The sequence below is a fragment of the Poecilia reticulata genome, chromosome 8, assembly GCF_904066995.2.
Source record: "Poecilia reticulata chromosome 8, P_reticulata-male-v2, whole genome shotgun sequence".
Classification (NCBI taxonomy): Eukaryota; Metazoa; Chordata; class Actinopteri; order Cyprinodontiformes; family Poeciliidae; genus Poecilia; species Poecilia reticulata.
Window position 1 is genome coordinate 22,246,707 of NC_088837.1, and position 14,704 is coordinate 22,261,410.

A 14,704-nucleotide genomic window follows, 5' to 3' on the forward strand; every position below is an offset into this window, starting at 1 on the left:
CAGAGACACACAAGACACACAACCATGCACACTCACACCTAGGGACAATTTGGAGAGACCAATTAACCTGACAGTCATGTTTTTGGACTGTGGGAGGAAACCGGAGTACCTGGAGAAAGCCCACCATGCACAGGGAGAACATGCAAACTCCAAGCAGAAAGCCGCCAGGCCGGGAATTGAACCCAGAACCTTCTTGCTGCAAGGCAACAGCTCTACCAACTGCGCCACTGTGCAGCCCCTATATAGGATACATCTTCTCTCAAATGTTTACTGCATCATAAGCAACTAAGCATCAATCAACCATCCAAAACACGTGTCAAACTCGAGGACCGTGGGCCAAATCCAGTTCTCAGTAGTTTTTTATATGGCCCTCTAGATTCTAGACTAAATGCATTGTGGTCCATTCTGTGCTTAAATATTATGTTATCAATCAAATCAATGTCGTTTTTATCTGTTTACTGCCAAATTTTTTTGTGCCAATACATAATTGGGAGTTTATTGCAGATTCTTCTCAAAAATGGTCAAAAACTTTGATACTTGTACTGAACAGCGGCCTCTGACTTAATTGATGTCAGATTATAGTCCATGATCAATACAGTGAGTAATAAAAAGTCGCATTTATCGTCATAAATGAGCCAAATTGGTACCACAAACACTTTGATTGTTTGCTAAAAATTACAAAAAGTATCACAAAATCCTGGAGGAACTGAAAAGATGCTCAATAATATTATTTAATTCAAAGAATTAATTGATATTTTAACTGTTTGTGAACAGGTTTTATCAATCTGCTCACTTTGGTTTCTTGTTCCACAAATTTGTGAGACAAAAATGAAAACGTAAGAAATAGTTTCTAATGAATAATTTATTGCCTTAATCCTGTAAATAAAATTATATGTTTTTACTTGTATATTAGTAGAGATGGAGTTTATTAAAACAATCATACATTAATCTGATTATTAGATTAATAAAGTCTTTACAATTTTAATATAAAGAGCTTTTAAAAATTGATTACTATTCTTAGTAATTAACAGTTACTTAGAAATAGAAATTGTTTCTATTATTTTAGATGGAAACATAAAATATGAAATAACCTTACTTTAGAGAAAATATTTATGCCATGAAATATATAAATATTAATATAAAAATATTTATTAGCAATGGACTTTAACCAGCTGAGATCAGAGCATCCATCAGGATGAGACCACATAACTGCAAAAAGTAAATAAAAAAGTCAATATAGCTTTTAAAAATGTAGAGAACTGTATTGAAATATTTTGCCGCCCTCATGTGGCCACAGCGTGTAACTACATGGAGCTGCTGCTTCGCTCAGTAACTGGTACTAACTGGTACTAACTGGTACTAACTGGAGTTGAAGCAGAGTGTGAGAAGCTGCTGCTCCTGGATCCAGGTGAGGAAGACCTGCAGAGATCTTCCTCTTCAAATCAAAACGTTTCATTGGATCTCTGTCCAACATCAACCTGCAGCGTTTTCTCCATCCAGACAGGAAATACAGTTCAATCAGATGTAAAGAAGAGAACTTATTCTGTTCATAACTTTTAGTTATGGAAAAAAAAAATCCAAGCGTTTCAAGGTGAAAATCATTGTTTATTAATCTTCTGTTTATGACACCAGAGAGTTGAAACATCAGATTTATACCAAGTACAGAAGATAATAAACAATGGAGAGTTCAGTTATATTCAGGAGCAGAAAACATATTTTGGAAAATAAATTTCAGTATGACCAATCAAACAAGTTGATCAAAATAAAAACGTATAATATAAAAGCAGATAATGCAGTTAATCCAGAAAACTATATGTAAACAAGTGAAATCTGTGATTATGAAAGGAGAGACCAAACCTCCTCCCAGTTAATGCTGAGCAGGTAGATATCGTAATAAACAATAACGGGTTCAGAAATGATCTGCTGATGAAAAACAGAAATAATTTTATTGTTACTGGAAGTTAACACCAGAAATATCTTTGCAAGAGAAGTATCCATTAAAACGTACGAGATACAATTAAGACTAATTATTATAATTATGGCTAATAATTGTATCTCATACAATAAATAGATGCAATTTACTAATGATAATGAGAGAATAGCATCAAAACCAGCTGTTAGCCTAGCCAGGAACAGGCTGGATGCTCTGGTGTTGAGTTCTGGTGTCCGAATAGAAACAGAACCTGGTGGGTTGGTCTAATGCTGGATCTGCTGGTTGGTGTTGGAGGTTTTACAGTTAGCCTGATCCTGGATCTGCTGGCTGCAGCTGCAGAGTGAAGGTCTTCTGTTCACTTTTGATCGTTTCTATGGAGAAGGACAAGAGTTAACAGGTTACACATAAAACACAATCCAAAGAGTAAAAGTTTAATACTCATTAGAAACAACAAATAAACCCAAAGGCTGCCATCATGATGGTTAATGAAGATCAGCTTTAGTTTCTAGCTAAAATTATCCAGGTCAAAGGTCAATTTTCATTCTGCAGGAGAGAAAGTTCATTAACCCAGAGAGTTTATATGTAAACAAGGGTTAACCAGGTAATAGCAGAGATACTTGGTTCTTCAAAATAAAGGCGCCGCCTGTTTGGTAGAATCTGTGGAGAGTTTATCAGGAACTTCTTTAACTTTGAAACAAAGAATTCATGAGGTGGAGACAAAACCTGTAGAGACTAAATGCTGAGCATGGAGGCATTACAATAAACAATAACAGGGTTGAGAAATGATCTGCAGATGAAAAACAGAACCAACTTTATTATGAAAAACAGAACCAACTTTATTATTGCAAATAAACACCAGAACAATCTCAGCAACATAAGTTAAATTATCTGAGAGTAATGATGCCTTTCAGAATCATAATGAGGGAATAGCATCAAAACCAGCTGTTAGCCTGGCTTCCTGTTCGCCATGGTAACTAATGTGTTGCCTTTTGGTGAAACTGAATCAAATTCAGCCAGAATATCCAGAAAATCCCAGTTTAATCCGGTTTCTTGGTTTCATGAGATTCTTTCCAGATTTTAAAAGTTTCCTTTTTCTTTTACAGAAGCAACACATCTATAAAACATCTGTGGGGGTTTTTGTTCATTTTTCTCCACATATTTATAGTAACAGGCTCATTTTGAGGAGATTGTCGTTTTTAATAAACAATGAAAGATAGAATTCAGACGAGTTCAAGAAAAACAAGTCTGGACTGAAGCATCAACATGTTTAAGTCATTCCACATTCTCAACTTAAACGGTTTAGAGTTGCTTATGGCTAAATTAGGGTTAGAGTGCAGGTTTTGATGTCTTCAATGTTTTTAATGTTTTTATCTTTACTTTTTATCTATTTATTAATTTCTTTTTATTTCTCTTTCTCACCGTTTACATTTTAATGATGTAAAGCCCCCCGGAGAGGCGCGGGTACTGTCCCCCACTCGTAGAAAACGTGGTTAGATTACCAGATAAACGACGTTTAACTGAAGTCCTAAAAGGGTTTTAATGTTTTTATCTTTTTTAATCTTTTTTTTTTTATCTCTCACTGTTTATTCAATGTCACATACTGTTTTTATTTTAATTATGTAAAGCACTTTGAAATGCCTTGCTGCTGAAATGTGCTATACAAATACATACAAAATGCTATACAATGTGCTATACAAAATTTGATTGATTGATTGATTGATTAATCCTAAAATCACAGCTGGCTCAGGTTTTTATTTCTCCTTACATAACACAGTGCAGGATTCAAAATGTTAACTTACTGTGTGTCCTTGAGTGGTGAGCGGCTGGAGTCCACAAACGTTGGCAATGAACAAGTCAATCCTGGAGGTTTCCTAAACATAGAAACAACATATAACTGTCAGCCATTTTCTTTCATCCATGTTTACTTGGTGCTGATGCTGCATTACTGAACTGTGATCAAGCAAATGAGTTTATTTACCCAGAATTCACTCTGTAAATAATCTTTTAAATATTCTACAGCATAGCAGTGATAAAACAGTAAATATGTCATTTGGGCTCCTGAAGCTTTTATTTACAGTCAGCTGTGATTAACTTGCTGTTTGAGTTTTGATGTCTTTTAAAGAACTACTTCCTGTTTAACTTTTAGCTCGAATCATCTGGGAATAAAATCCCCCTTTTCACACACACGCACGCACGCACGCACGCACGCACGCACGCACGCACGCACGCACGCACTCACACACCTGTTACATTGTAATATCACTGCATTGAGAATTATTGTGCTTTTTGTTGCAGTTTGTTGTAAAATGTTACTAGTTTAGTTACAGTCAGTCAATCGGTCTTAAAGGGACCGTTAACAATATAAAGTAATAATCAACCAAATTCTGTAACCACTTTAAGTTGAATTTATTTGTTTCCATGGTAACATATTAACTATAAAACACCATAAACATTTATAGCTCATTTCTAGTGTCTGTCCATAACCTGTTCAGTGAGTGTAAACGTCCCACAGTTGAATTTATTTATACATTTCACACATCAAGGTTTAATATTTAGCTCATTGTGGTCAAATGGTTTCACATTTTGTCAGACGATAATCTGACCCAGAACTTATTGCGATAAACAATAATATTGTTGTTTTGACACAATTTTCAAGTAATATAACTTTAAACAATGACATAAAAATACAAGAACACATTCTCAATGATCAATAAACTTTAGATCCTTATGAACATTTAAACACTGGAACAGATGAACAACAAATAAAATGAATTATGATTACGTCTCTGTAAACAAAATTAAAATTATAGTTAGCTAGGCTAACCAAACACCAGGTTGAAGACTTTTATCTTTCAGTTGTTGGTAAAAAAGAGAGAAAAAAAAGATAAAAACAATAAATCAGGCAAATTAAAATGATTGTGTTTCTTTTCATTCATCATGCGATAAATTGATTTATTGTTTATTGTGACAGGCCTAATTTTGAGGCGATCGTGGTTTTCAATAAACAATAGAAGTAAAACTGGCTCAGGTTTTATATCTCCTTACATAACAGAGGGCAGGATTCAAAATGTTAACTTACCGTCGGGGCGCAGGTAGTGTGCTGAAGCCGTCCGAGATGTTAACACCAGAATATGAATAAGTCGATCCTGGAGGTTTCCTAAACATAGAAACAACATACAACTGTCAGCCATTTTCTTTTCCTCCATGTTTACTTGGTGCTGATGCTGCATTACTGAACTGTGATCAAGCAAATGAGTTTATTTACCCAGAATTCACTCTGTAAATAATCCTTTAAATATTCTACAGCATAGCAGTGATAAAACAGTAAATATGTCATTTGGGCTCCTGAAGCTTTTATTTACAGTCAGCTGTGATTAACTTCCTGTTTGAGTTTTGATGTCTTTAACTACTTCCTGTTTAACTTTTAGCTCCAATCATTTGGGAATAAAATCCCCTTTGTCGACACACACACACACACACACACACACACCTGTTACATTGTAATATCACTGCATTGAGAATTATTGTGTTTTTTGTTGCAGTTTGTTGTAAAACGTTACTAGTTTAGTTACAGTCAGGCAATCGGTCTTAAAGGGACCATTAACAATATAAAGTAATAATCATCCAAATTCTGTAACCACTTTAAGTTGAATTTATTTGTTTCCATGGTAACATATTAACTATAAAACACCATAAACATTTATAGCTCATTTCTAGTGTCTGTCCATAACCTGTTCAGTGAGTGTAAACGTCCCACAGTTGAATTTATTTATACATTTCACACATCAAGGTTTAATATTTAGCTCATTGTGGTCAAATGGTTTCACATTTTGTCAGACGATAATCTGACCCAGAACTTATTGCGATAAATGATAATATTGTTGTTTTGACACAATTTTCAAGTAATATAACTTTAAACAATGACATAAAAATGCAAGAACACATTCTCAATGATGAATAAACTTTAAATGAACATTTAAACACTGGAGCAGATGAACAACAAATAAAATGAATTATGATTACGTCTCTGTAAACAAAAATTAAATTATATTTAGCTAGGCTAACCAAACACCAGGTTGAAGACTTTTATCATTCAGTTTTTGGTAAAAAAGAGAAAAAAAAAGGATGATTAAAAACGATAAATCAGGCAAATTAAAATGATTGTGTTTCTTTTCACTTATCACACAATAAATTGATTTATTGTTTATTGTGACAGGCCTAATTTTGAGGCAATCGTGGTTTTCAATAAACAATAGAAGTAAAACTGGCTCAGGTTTTATATCTCCTTACATAACAGAGGGCAGGATTCAAAATGTTAACTTACCGTCGGCACGCAGGTAGTGTGCTGAAGCCGTCCGAGATGTTAACACCAGGCGATGAAGGAGTCAATCCTGGAGGTTTCCTAAACATAGAAACAACATATAACTGTCAGCCATTTTCTTTCCTCCATGTTTACTTGGTGATGATGCTGCATTACTGAACTGTGATCAAGCAAATGAGTTTATTTACCCAGAATTCACTCTGTAAATAATCCTTTAAATATTCTACAGCATAGCAGTGATAAAACAGTAAATATGTCATTTGGGCTCCTGAAGCTTTTATTTACAGTCAGCTGTGATTAACTTCCTGTTTGAGTTTTGATGTCTTTTAAAGAACTACTTCCTGTTTCACTTTTAGCTCGAATCATCTGGGAATAAAATACCCCTCGCCGGCCATTTTGTCTATCAGCTGTTATATCGTTACACACACACACACACACACACACACACACACACACACACACACACACACACACACACACACACACACACACACACACACACACACACACACACACACCTGTTACATTGTAATATCACTGCATTGACAATTATTGTGCTTTTTGTTGCAGTTTGTTGTAAAACGTTACTAGTTTAGTTACAGTCAGTCAATCGGTCTTAAAGGGACCATTAACAATATAAAGTAATAATCCCCCAAATTCTGTAACCACTTTAAGTTGAATTTATTCGTTTCCATGGTAACATATTAACTATAAAACACCATAAACATTTATAGCTCATTTCTAGTGTCTGTCCATAACCTGTTCAGTGAGTGTAAACATCCCACAGTTTAATTTATTTATACATTTCACACATCAAGTTTAATATTTAGCTCATTGTGGTCAAATGGTTTCAGAAAGTAAGAATAAACTTTATCTGAAGGGATCAAGTTCATCCTCATCAGGAGGATGAACCTGATGAGTTCTGATGAGAGAAATATCCTCATTCTCTAAACACTGGGCAGATATTTAAAGCATTTAATAAACAATATTTTACCTTTCTGCTTTGTGTGAATGATTCTTTCCAGACTTCAAATGTTGTTGATCTTCATGACGTTTAAGCTTGAGCTCCCTCTCGGTCTCCTGCTTGGCCTTTCGCTTGGCCTGCAACTGGATCTCCTGCTGGCGTAGGAGATCCTTCTGGTGGCGTATCACCTCCTGCAGGTTTTGGACTTCCTGTTGGCGTTGAACTTCCTGTTGGTGTAGGAGATCCTTCTGGTGGCGTATCACCTCCTGCAGGTTTTGGACTTCCTGTTGGCGTTGAACCTCCTGTTGGTGTAGGAGATCCTTCTGGTGGCGTATCACCTCCTGCAGGTTTTGGACTTCCTGTTGGCGTTGAACCTCCTGGTGGCATATCACCTCCTGCTCGCGTAGTTTAACTTTTTGGTGGCGTGTGACCTCCTGCTGGCGTTGGAAGAGCTCCTCATAGGTCCTTCTAAAACTCCTATGTGTTTTAAATTTGTAGTGATTCATTCAGGAAAATCAAGACTGGACTTAGATAAACTGTACAACATATTAAAGTATCTCTGCAATCATCTGTTAATCCTACAACCAGAACAGGTTCAGTTTCTATAATTCCTGATAAGCATCACAGTGTTTCAGTGACTGGAGGTAACTTACTCAGGTGGAGTTGGACGCTGAAAATTAAAGTCCAGGTCGATGTTTGTTGACCTGTTGCTCCCACGGGATGGATAACTATGCTCAGATAAAGGAGAGTCTGACCCTCCAGAGCTCCTAAACATGAAAACAGATTATTATTTATTTAAATGTATAGTTTGGTGGTCATGTAGCATCAAGTGTATCTCTTTACTTATCTAGGAATCACTGTAAATAACCTCCTTATTCTGCTGTGGAGCAGAAACTGTTTCTAAAATGATATCATTACAACAATCTGCATTAATGACTGATGTGTCCAGTTTCTGTCCTGCTGTCTGCAGCTCAGTGAGTTCATGAAGGATCTGCTGTGACCAGCAGCATCATCCATGTTTTCATTTTATCTTTTATTGTTGTGGTTTTTCTGTTGCATCACCGTGGAACAGACAGAAACTGAAGTTCACTTTTCATTTGTTTCTGTATTTGTGGAAAAATTGACATTGAATCTGATTGGTCTAGAAATACAGATGGAATAAACTGACATCGATCAATCTGGAAGGTTAATCAGCCATTTCTGAGGCTTTGGGCTCCACAGAACCAAGACAGAACCGGAACCCACACATGGAGCAGCTGAAACCTTCCAGTGGAGGCCATGATAACCCCAGTCCTCCAGGAGGAAGAACCCACTACAGCATCTACAGGTCAGAGGTCATGACAACAACAAGAATGGCTGAGAGTCCAGGGATCGTTTCAAACTGCTGACCCAGAAGAACCCAGAGACCCAAAGACCCAAAAGACCCCCCTCAGACTGACCCAAAACATCTCTGATGTTAAATTCCATTTAAGTTCATACTTAACTGAAGTATAAACTTCATTTAAGACACATTCATGTTGAATAAAACATTCAAAGTGGACTCAGTAAAAACATTTAGAGCCGGCTCACCTGCTTTCAGATAAAAGTTGGCCTGATTTAAAATCAATAAAGGCATCCTTTGACCAATCGCTCCTGAAGGACAAACCGCTGTAACCAGATTCTGCCTCGGATTCTGTCTTTGGTGATGATCCTGGTTCTGGTTCCCTGTGAATAAAGATGGTTTGCTGCTGTTAATATTGAGCTCTGACATGTAGGAGATAATGAACATTTAGAGATGCTGATCTGACCTCTGAACTTTGCTCTGGTCCTCATGTTGGTGTTTGAGAATGAATTTATAGAAACAGACTCCGTCCTCCTCGACCTCCTCATCCTCCTTGTCCTCTCTCTGCTCCATGCTGCCGAGTTCAGATCAGTTCACTCACCTTCTTCCTTCATCTGAGGAGGAAACACTTCAGTTATTCATCTATTTGCTATAATCAATATTAATATAGACATCGTTAATATCAGCTGCTCTGCTTGGCTCTCATTCTCTGCTTCACATCAGTTAAATCCTGGCAGAACAAGCTGCTGCACCTCTGATAGTCCACTAGATGGAGACACTGAGCTGAACTTAGACGATCAATCACATAAACAGAAATACCAAATTAAAACTAATCATGTAACACAGTGTTTTTCAACCACTGTTCCGCGGAACACTAGTGTGCCGTGAGTGATCGTCAGGTGTGCCGTGGAAATTACTCAATTTCACCTACGGTACCGTATTTTCTGGACTATAAGCTGCTACTTTTTCCTTAACTTTGAAACATGCGGATTGTAGCCCAGTGCAGCTTTTCTGTTGATTTTTCTTCAACCACCAGGGGGCTCTCTAGCAGGAAGTGAATTATCAGAAGTCAAAATTGTAAATCAAAAGAAGAACGGCTAATTTTCATTTAGAACAACCACATGCTAGCAGCAGTCACGGCAAAGAAATGTTTTCAAACTCATATGCAGCTTTTAAGTTGAGGGTTGTCGATCTGGCACTACAGGAGGGAAATGGAGCCGCTGCACTTAAGCTCGGTGTGAACGAAACCATGGTACGCTTTGGAGACGGAGTGCTGCGTCCTTAATATATGCAGCAGATTTATTAGGACCCCACCCTCTGCTGGGTCCTTATGGAAAACCGAGAGCAGCTTCCATTTTCCCTTCCCCCCTACCCCCAAAAAATTAAGGTGCTAGTATGGTGCGCTCTATAGTCCGAAAAATACGGTAATTAATTTTAAAAGATTTTTTGAAAATGAATTATCTGCAAATAATCCCATCTTCGAGTATCTGCTGTTGCAGTGACTAGCGGGGTAATCATGTAATGTTCTTACCACTAGATGGCAGTAGGTACAGAACATTTTACATTACAACAAGAGAATTAGTGATGCACGACTGTAACAAGTAGCGGTGAGAGCATCGTATCTAGCAAGACTGTGACGACAGTGATGGAAAAGACAGAGAAGCTCAGCAGTAGTTGGGTTGGAAAGAACATGGGTCCATTTCCCACAACATATCTGTGTGAAATGAGCTTCTCTAGTCTGGCTACTATAAAAACTAAAACCAGGGAGAGACTGAGATGTTGAGGAAGAGCTTTGTCTTTCTTCAATTTCTCCCAGTAAATCAGCTGTTTTCATCCAAACATGCACAGGTTTCACACCAGGTGGGTAAAATATACAGATATTGACATTTTGTACATGCAACTCTTCATATTGTAACAGTGAATATGAAGTGAAATGTTTTCCAAATATTATTGCTTCTTTCAGAAAAAGAATTATTTTCTGTATTCTGACTAAAAGAATGCTTGTGGGTTAGTTTGTAAAACAGTTTGAAGTTTTCTACAACTTCTTTAAATTTAAAACCACAGTGTTGTTCAGGTGTATTTTTGAAGTGGACATGTTAAGTGCAATTTGAAATAAGAAATGTAAAATGTGATAAAAATACATTTTTGTGTTTATTTGATTCCTATTCAAGAAACTTTGATAAGAGTGACTATATATGTAATATAGGCGGCTACAGAGTATCTTTGTTTCCATTTTTTGTTGGTGGTGTGCCTCGAGATTTTTTCAATTAAAATAATGTACCTTGACTCAGAAAAGGTTGAAAAACACTGATGTAACATACATTTTATTCAAGGTGCAATAAATGAATTTAATCTGAACAAAGTTTAAAAATGTTTCTTAAACAGTTTAAAGGTCATCTAACATGGATTCAAGTATGATACAGATTAAATCTAGACCAGTGTTTCTCAACCTTTTTTGGCCCAGCGCCCCCCCAGCCTTTATCCAGGTCCCTCACCGCCCCCACCAAAGAATTTGCAGGCTACTTTGCACTGACCATTATTTTATTATTAATCACTATCACTATTGTAGATGTTTAGATTTTTATGCTTTTTTCTGTATTTATCATCAAAAATAATTTCCTAGAGAACAAAAAAGTCATGGGAATAGAAATTATTTTCAAAGGCGTCTACGAAAAATTTTATGAACATTCAACTTAAAATTTGTAGGCTTTGCATCAGCCAATCAGAGTGGAAAAATATTCTTATTTTGTGCCATAGTTAGTTGTTAAATATTCCACAAAATGAGCAGATAAAAGATGTTCAACATGCCAGTTTAAACTTTGATCTATTTCCAAACAACTGAGCTCTGCAACATTAAAACATGGATAGAACTGTAACTACATCAATCATAGCTCTTCTTCTCTTCCGTGTTTGTCAGTTTCTGGTGGTGCAGCTCTGTGCTGCCTTCAGGAGAATGGGACATCAGAGCATCATCCATAAAACTTCACCCACATGGCATTTATTGTGCAAACCAGAGCTTCCAGTGGAAAAACTAAAGTTCCAGGTCCTTTTAATGTCATACAAATATGAGATAGAAACATTATATCTTTACATAGACCTGTCTATTGATTTATATATTGATAGTTTTACTGGACAGAAATTACAAAGAACAAATCTGGTTCTTAATCAAATCCTAATGAGTCAAATTCAACGTGTCATGGAGTCGTCAGCCTCATGACATCAACACTGATATGAAAAATAATATTGAAGAAATAAATATATCAAATCTAATTAAAGACATTAATAAGTGATCAGTTCTCAACTGTTATGGTCTGTAAAATATATTTATTCTCAGTACTAGATATGGTCTCAACACACCCATGACATTTCAACAATATTATTTGACCTTTTATCTGGAAATAGTGTCTGTTTATTCTTGTCATACAGTCTCTGTATTAATTATTGCTCAAAAGGTCTTGCCATACCAGTTTATTCCTCTGTATTTACTTTAGTTTCTTAGTTTATTCTTGCATTTTGTTCTTCATTCATTTCCATTTAGTTTTATTTGACTAGTTTTATCCTCTCTTGGTTTATTGCTATGTCCACTTTAGTTTCTTTCCTGTTGCTTGATTTATTTTATCATTTATTGACCATCACCATCAGTAATCTCATCACCTGCTGCTCCGCTTCATCGTCATGTGTTTCACATCATGTGTTGATTTTTTCACTGTTCAGCGTCGGATCCTCTGTTTTTATGCCATAATTCACATCTAGTTCGTCGCTCCGTTTTATGTCCCGCTTCTCCTGTTCGAGTTTTGCGCAATGTGCGCCTCGTTTTTTTTTTTAAGCCCCTAAGGTGCAGGGCGGTTGGGAAGCGTATCGATGTGGAAAAGGCAGGCTGACATAAACCTTTTAAAACAACGGAAACAATTTCTGCATTCTGATTATTGAAATTTAAAAGTGCTGTGTTGTTCTATCACCCCGTTTCATACCGGACCACTGACAGCACCGGCATATGCTATAAAATGAACGCTCTCTATCGTGGTGTCACCCATGGAGGGATTTCTTGATTTCTTTATTTAAATGGGTTCATTTTTCAGCGGGATACACAGTGAGGGTCGTGATTTTAGCTACCAGTAGTAGGAGCGAAGCTGCTAACAGAAGCTAACAAACACTGAATAGAAGAAGAGCTGCCATCGATACAGTTGCAGCCAAGCATGATTTAATGTTACACAATACAGTTTTACCAAGTTGCTCAAAGTCTAAACTGGTATTGTTGTGGATTTAAGGTGTAAAGTTTACCTTCGACCAAACGCCCCCCAAAGGCATCCCAGCGCCCCCCTTTTGTAAAAATGTCCGCCAGCGCCCCCTGCCGTCCTCTGAACGCCCCCTGGGGGGCGGTACCGCCCACGTTGAGAACCGCTAATCTAGATGGTCTGAAGACATAAATCCATTCACAGAATTACAGTTCACTAAACTAATTCTTTCATATTTAAACTGTATTTATGGAAACATGAGAGTTTATTCATGACATTACAAACAAAATTCAATATACATTGTAAAAGGTTAAAGTTATGAGGAAATCAGAAATAATTTTAATCATAAGATACTTTAACAACCAGGAATAAAATAATAGAGTGAATGGAGCCAGGAAATAAATGGAATTAGTAAAAACATGTTACGTTTTAATTTGAATCAGTTTGAAGGATTTGATTAGAAAGTTTTAATATAAAATATTAGGTTTGGAGTTTGCAGATTTTTTTTACAACTTGAATTTACTCCAGGTTTCTAAGAATGAAAAGTCAAAAATTGCTCATGCAGGTGAGTCAAAGTCCCACAAAGCTTGAAAAACGGTGAAATTCAGATCCATTTTGAATTTCTCATATGGTAAAACTGTAAAACATTTGAACCACATTTAGTTGTTTACTATCTTCTACACTTTAAGTCAAATAAATTTAGAGTTTTAGATTTTGTGTGAGTTTGTGAAAGATAAACTTACAGCAGTAAGTTGTGTTAACTTTTTATTAGAGTTGAATAAACCAGAGTGAAAGAAGAAAAAGACAGGAGTGGGAACTATTTCCCAGAATGGAGCAGTTCTAGTGCAACCCAGATGCAAAAAAAAGTGCAATTACCCTTTTTTGAAGTTTCACAAATCACAAACATGGTTCTAAATACTCTGCTATAAGAGCAGAATAAAGAGTCTAAGTGTTGTAGTTTTTAAACTAGAGTCGATTAAAGATGCGGAAGATAGTGAAAAATTTGCCATTTACTGAATCGCAAACTACAATATAGCTTCGGAGCGTGACGTCAGCTCCAAAGCTATATTGGAAACCAACAGAAGCGGATCGTGTTTGGGATCACTTGTTGTGTGCGGCATATTATAGTTATATAATAAATGTAAGAGCCATATGAATAAAATGACAAACATCTTTAGCTTTGCCGCACAATTAATAAATATTCACTGAAGTTCTTATTGATTTCAAATGATCGACAGGGAATTTTTAAAAAATAAGAGGCAATAGATAAATATCTGCTACTGTTTTCGTCAGATCCAAACCCAGGCCGCAACAACTTTATTTGTTCCGACCTGGACTGGTACAGTTTTCTGTTCGATAAAATTAAAACTGGGTCAAAATATATCTGCTGAAAATAGGCCAGCGAACCTCAATTTAATAAGAAAACGAAGAAAAACTAAATACTTTACCTTCAAAAGAAGCTCACAAGATTGAGAACTATCTGCGTCACAATCAGGGGGGAGAAAGTGAAACCCTGGTCAGAAGAGGAAAATCTTCTTCTTTTGTTGATCAGCAATTTACTGATGTGCATTACCGCCATCTACTGGAATTGAATGTGGATCGGGATGCTACACACATATTCTACCCCCTGCTTCTGTCATCTTTCCTTAATCTTTTGTTTAATAATAGATTTAATTTCTTCTTTACTGAATGGTACCAATATATCAGTATAACTATTTTTTGTAGCTTGTTTTGCATATTTGTCTGCCAACTCATTTCCTTTTATGTGATGGGACCCATGCAGTGGTGGAGAAAGTACTCAAAACTTTTACTTAAGTAAAAGTACAAATACACAGACAAAAATGTACTCAAGTAAAAGTAAAACTACCACATTAACATTTGTACTTAAGTAAAAGTAAAAAAGTACTGGCTTTTAAACATTCTTAAGTAT

At 36.3% G+C, this 14,704-nt stretch overlaps 1 protein-coding gene across 6 annotated transcripts in view; it reads right to left on the reverse strand.

Annotated features, from left to right (window-relative positions):
- Window positions 1-14,353, reverse strand: part of LOC108166467 (uncharacterized) — a 39,015-nt gene extending 24,662 nt beyond the window's left edge. For 2 of the 6 annotated variants that reach the window (XM_081610244.1, XM_081610242.1), the window contains exons 1-4: window positions 14,223-14,353; window positions 9,006-9,153; window positions 8,788-8,922; window positions 7,872-7,985 (exon numbers count right to left, since the gene is read on the reverse strand). In XM_081610244.1, the coding sequence (XP_081466370.1) occupies window positions 7,872-7,985; window positions 8,788-8,922; window positions 9,006-9,112 (356 nt within the window). In that variant the 5' untranslated portion in view covers window positions 9,113-9,153; window positions 14,223-14,353. Of the gene's footprint in view, window positions 1-1,584; window positions 2,305-3,732; window positions 3,805-5,012; window positions 5,091-6,257; window positions 6,336-7,248; window positions 7,696-7,871; window positions 7,986-8,787; window positions 8,923-9,005; window positions 9,154-12,820; window positions 12,939-14,222 lie in introns of those variants that run through there. The other 4 variants (XM_081610243.1, XM_081610245.1, XM_081610240.1 and 1 more) reach the window with 4 other exon arrangements.
- Window positions 14,354-14,704: the final 351 nt, after the last annotated feature.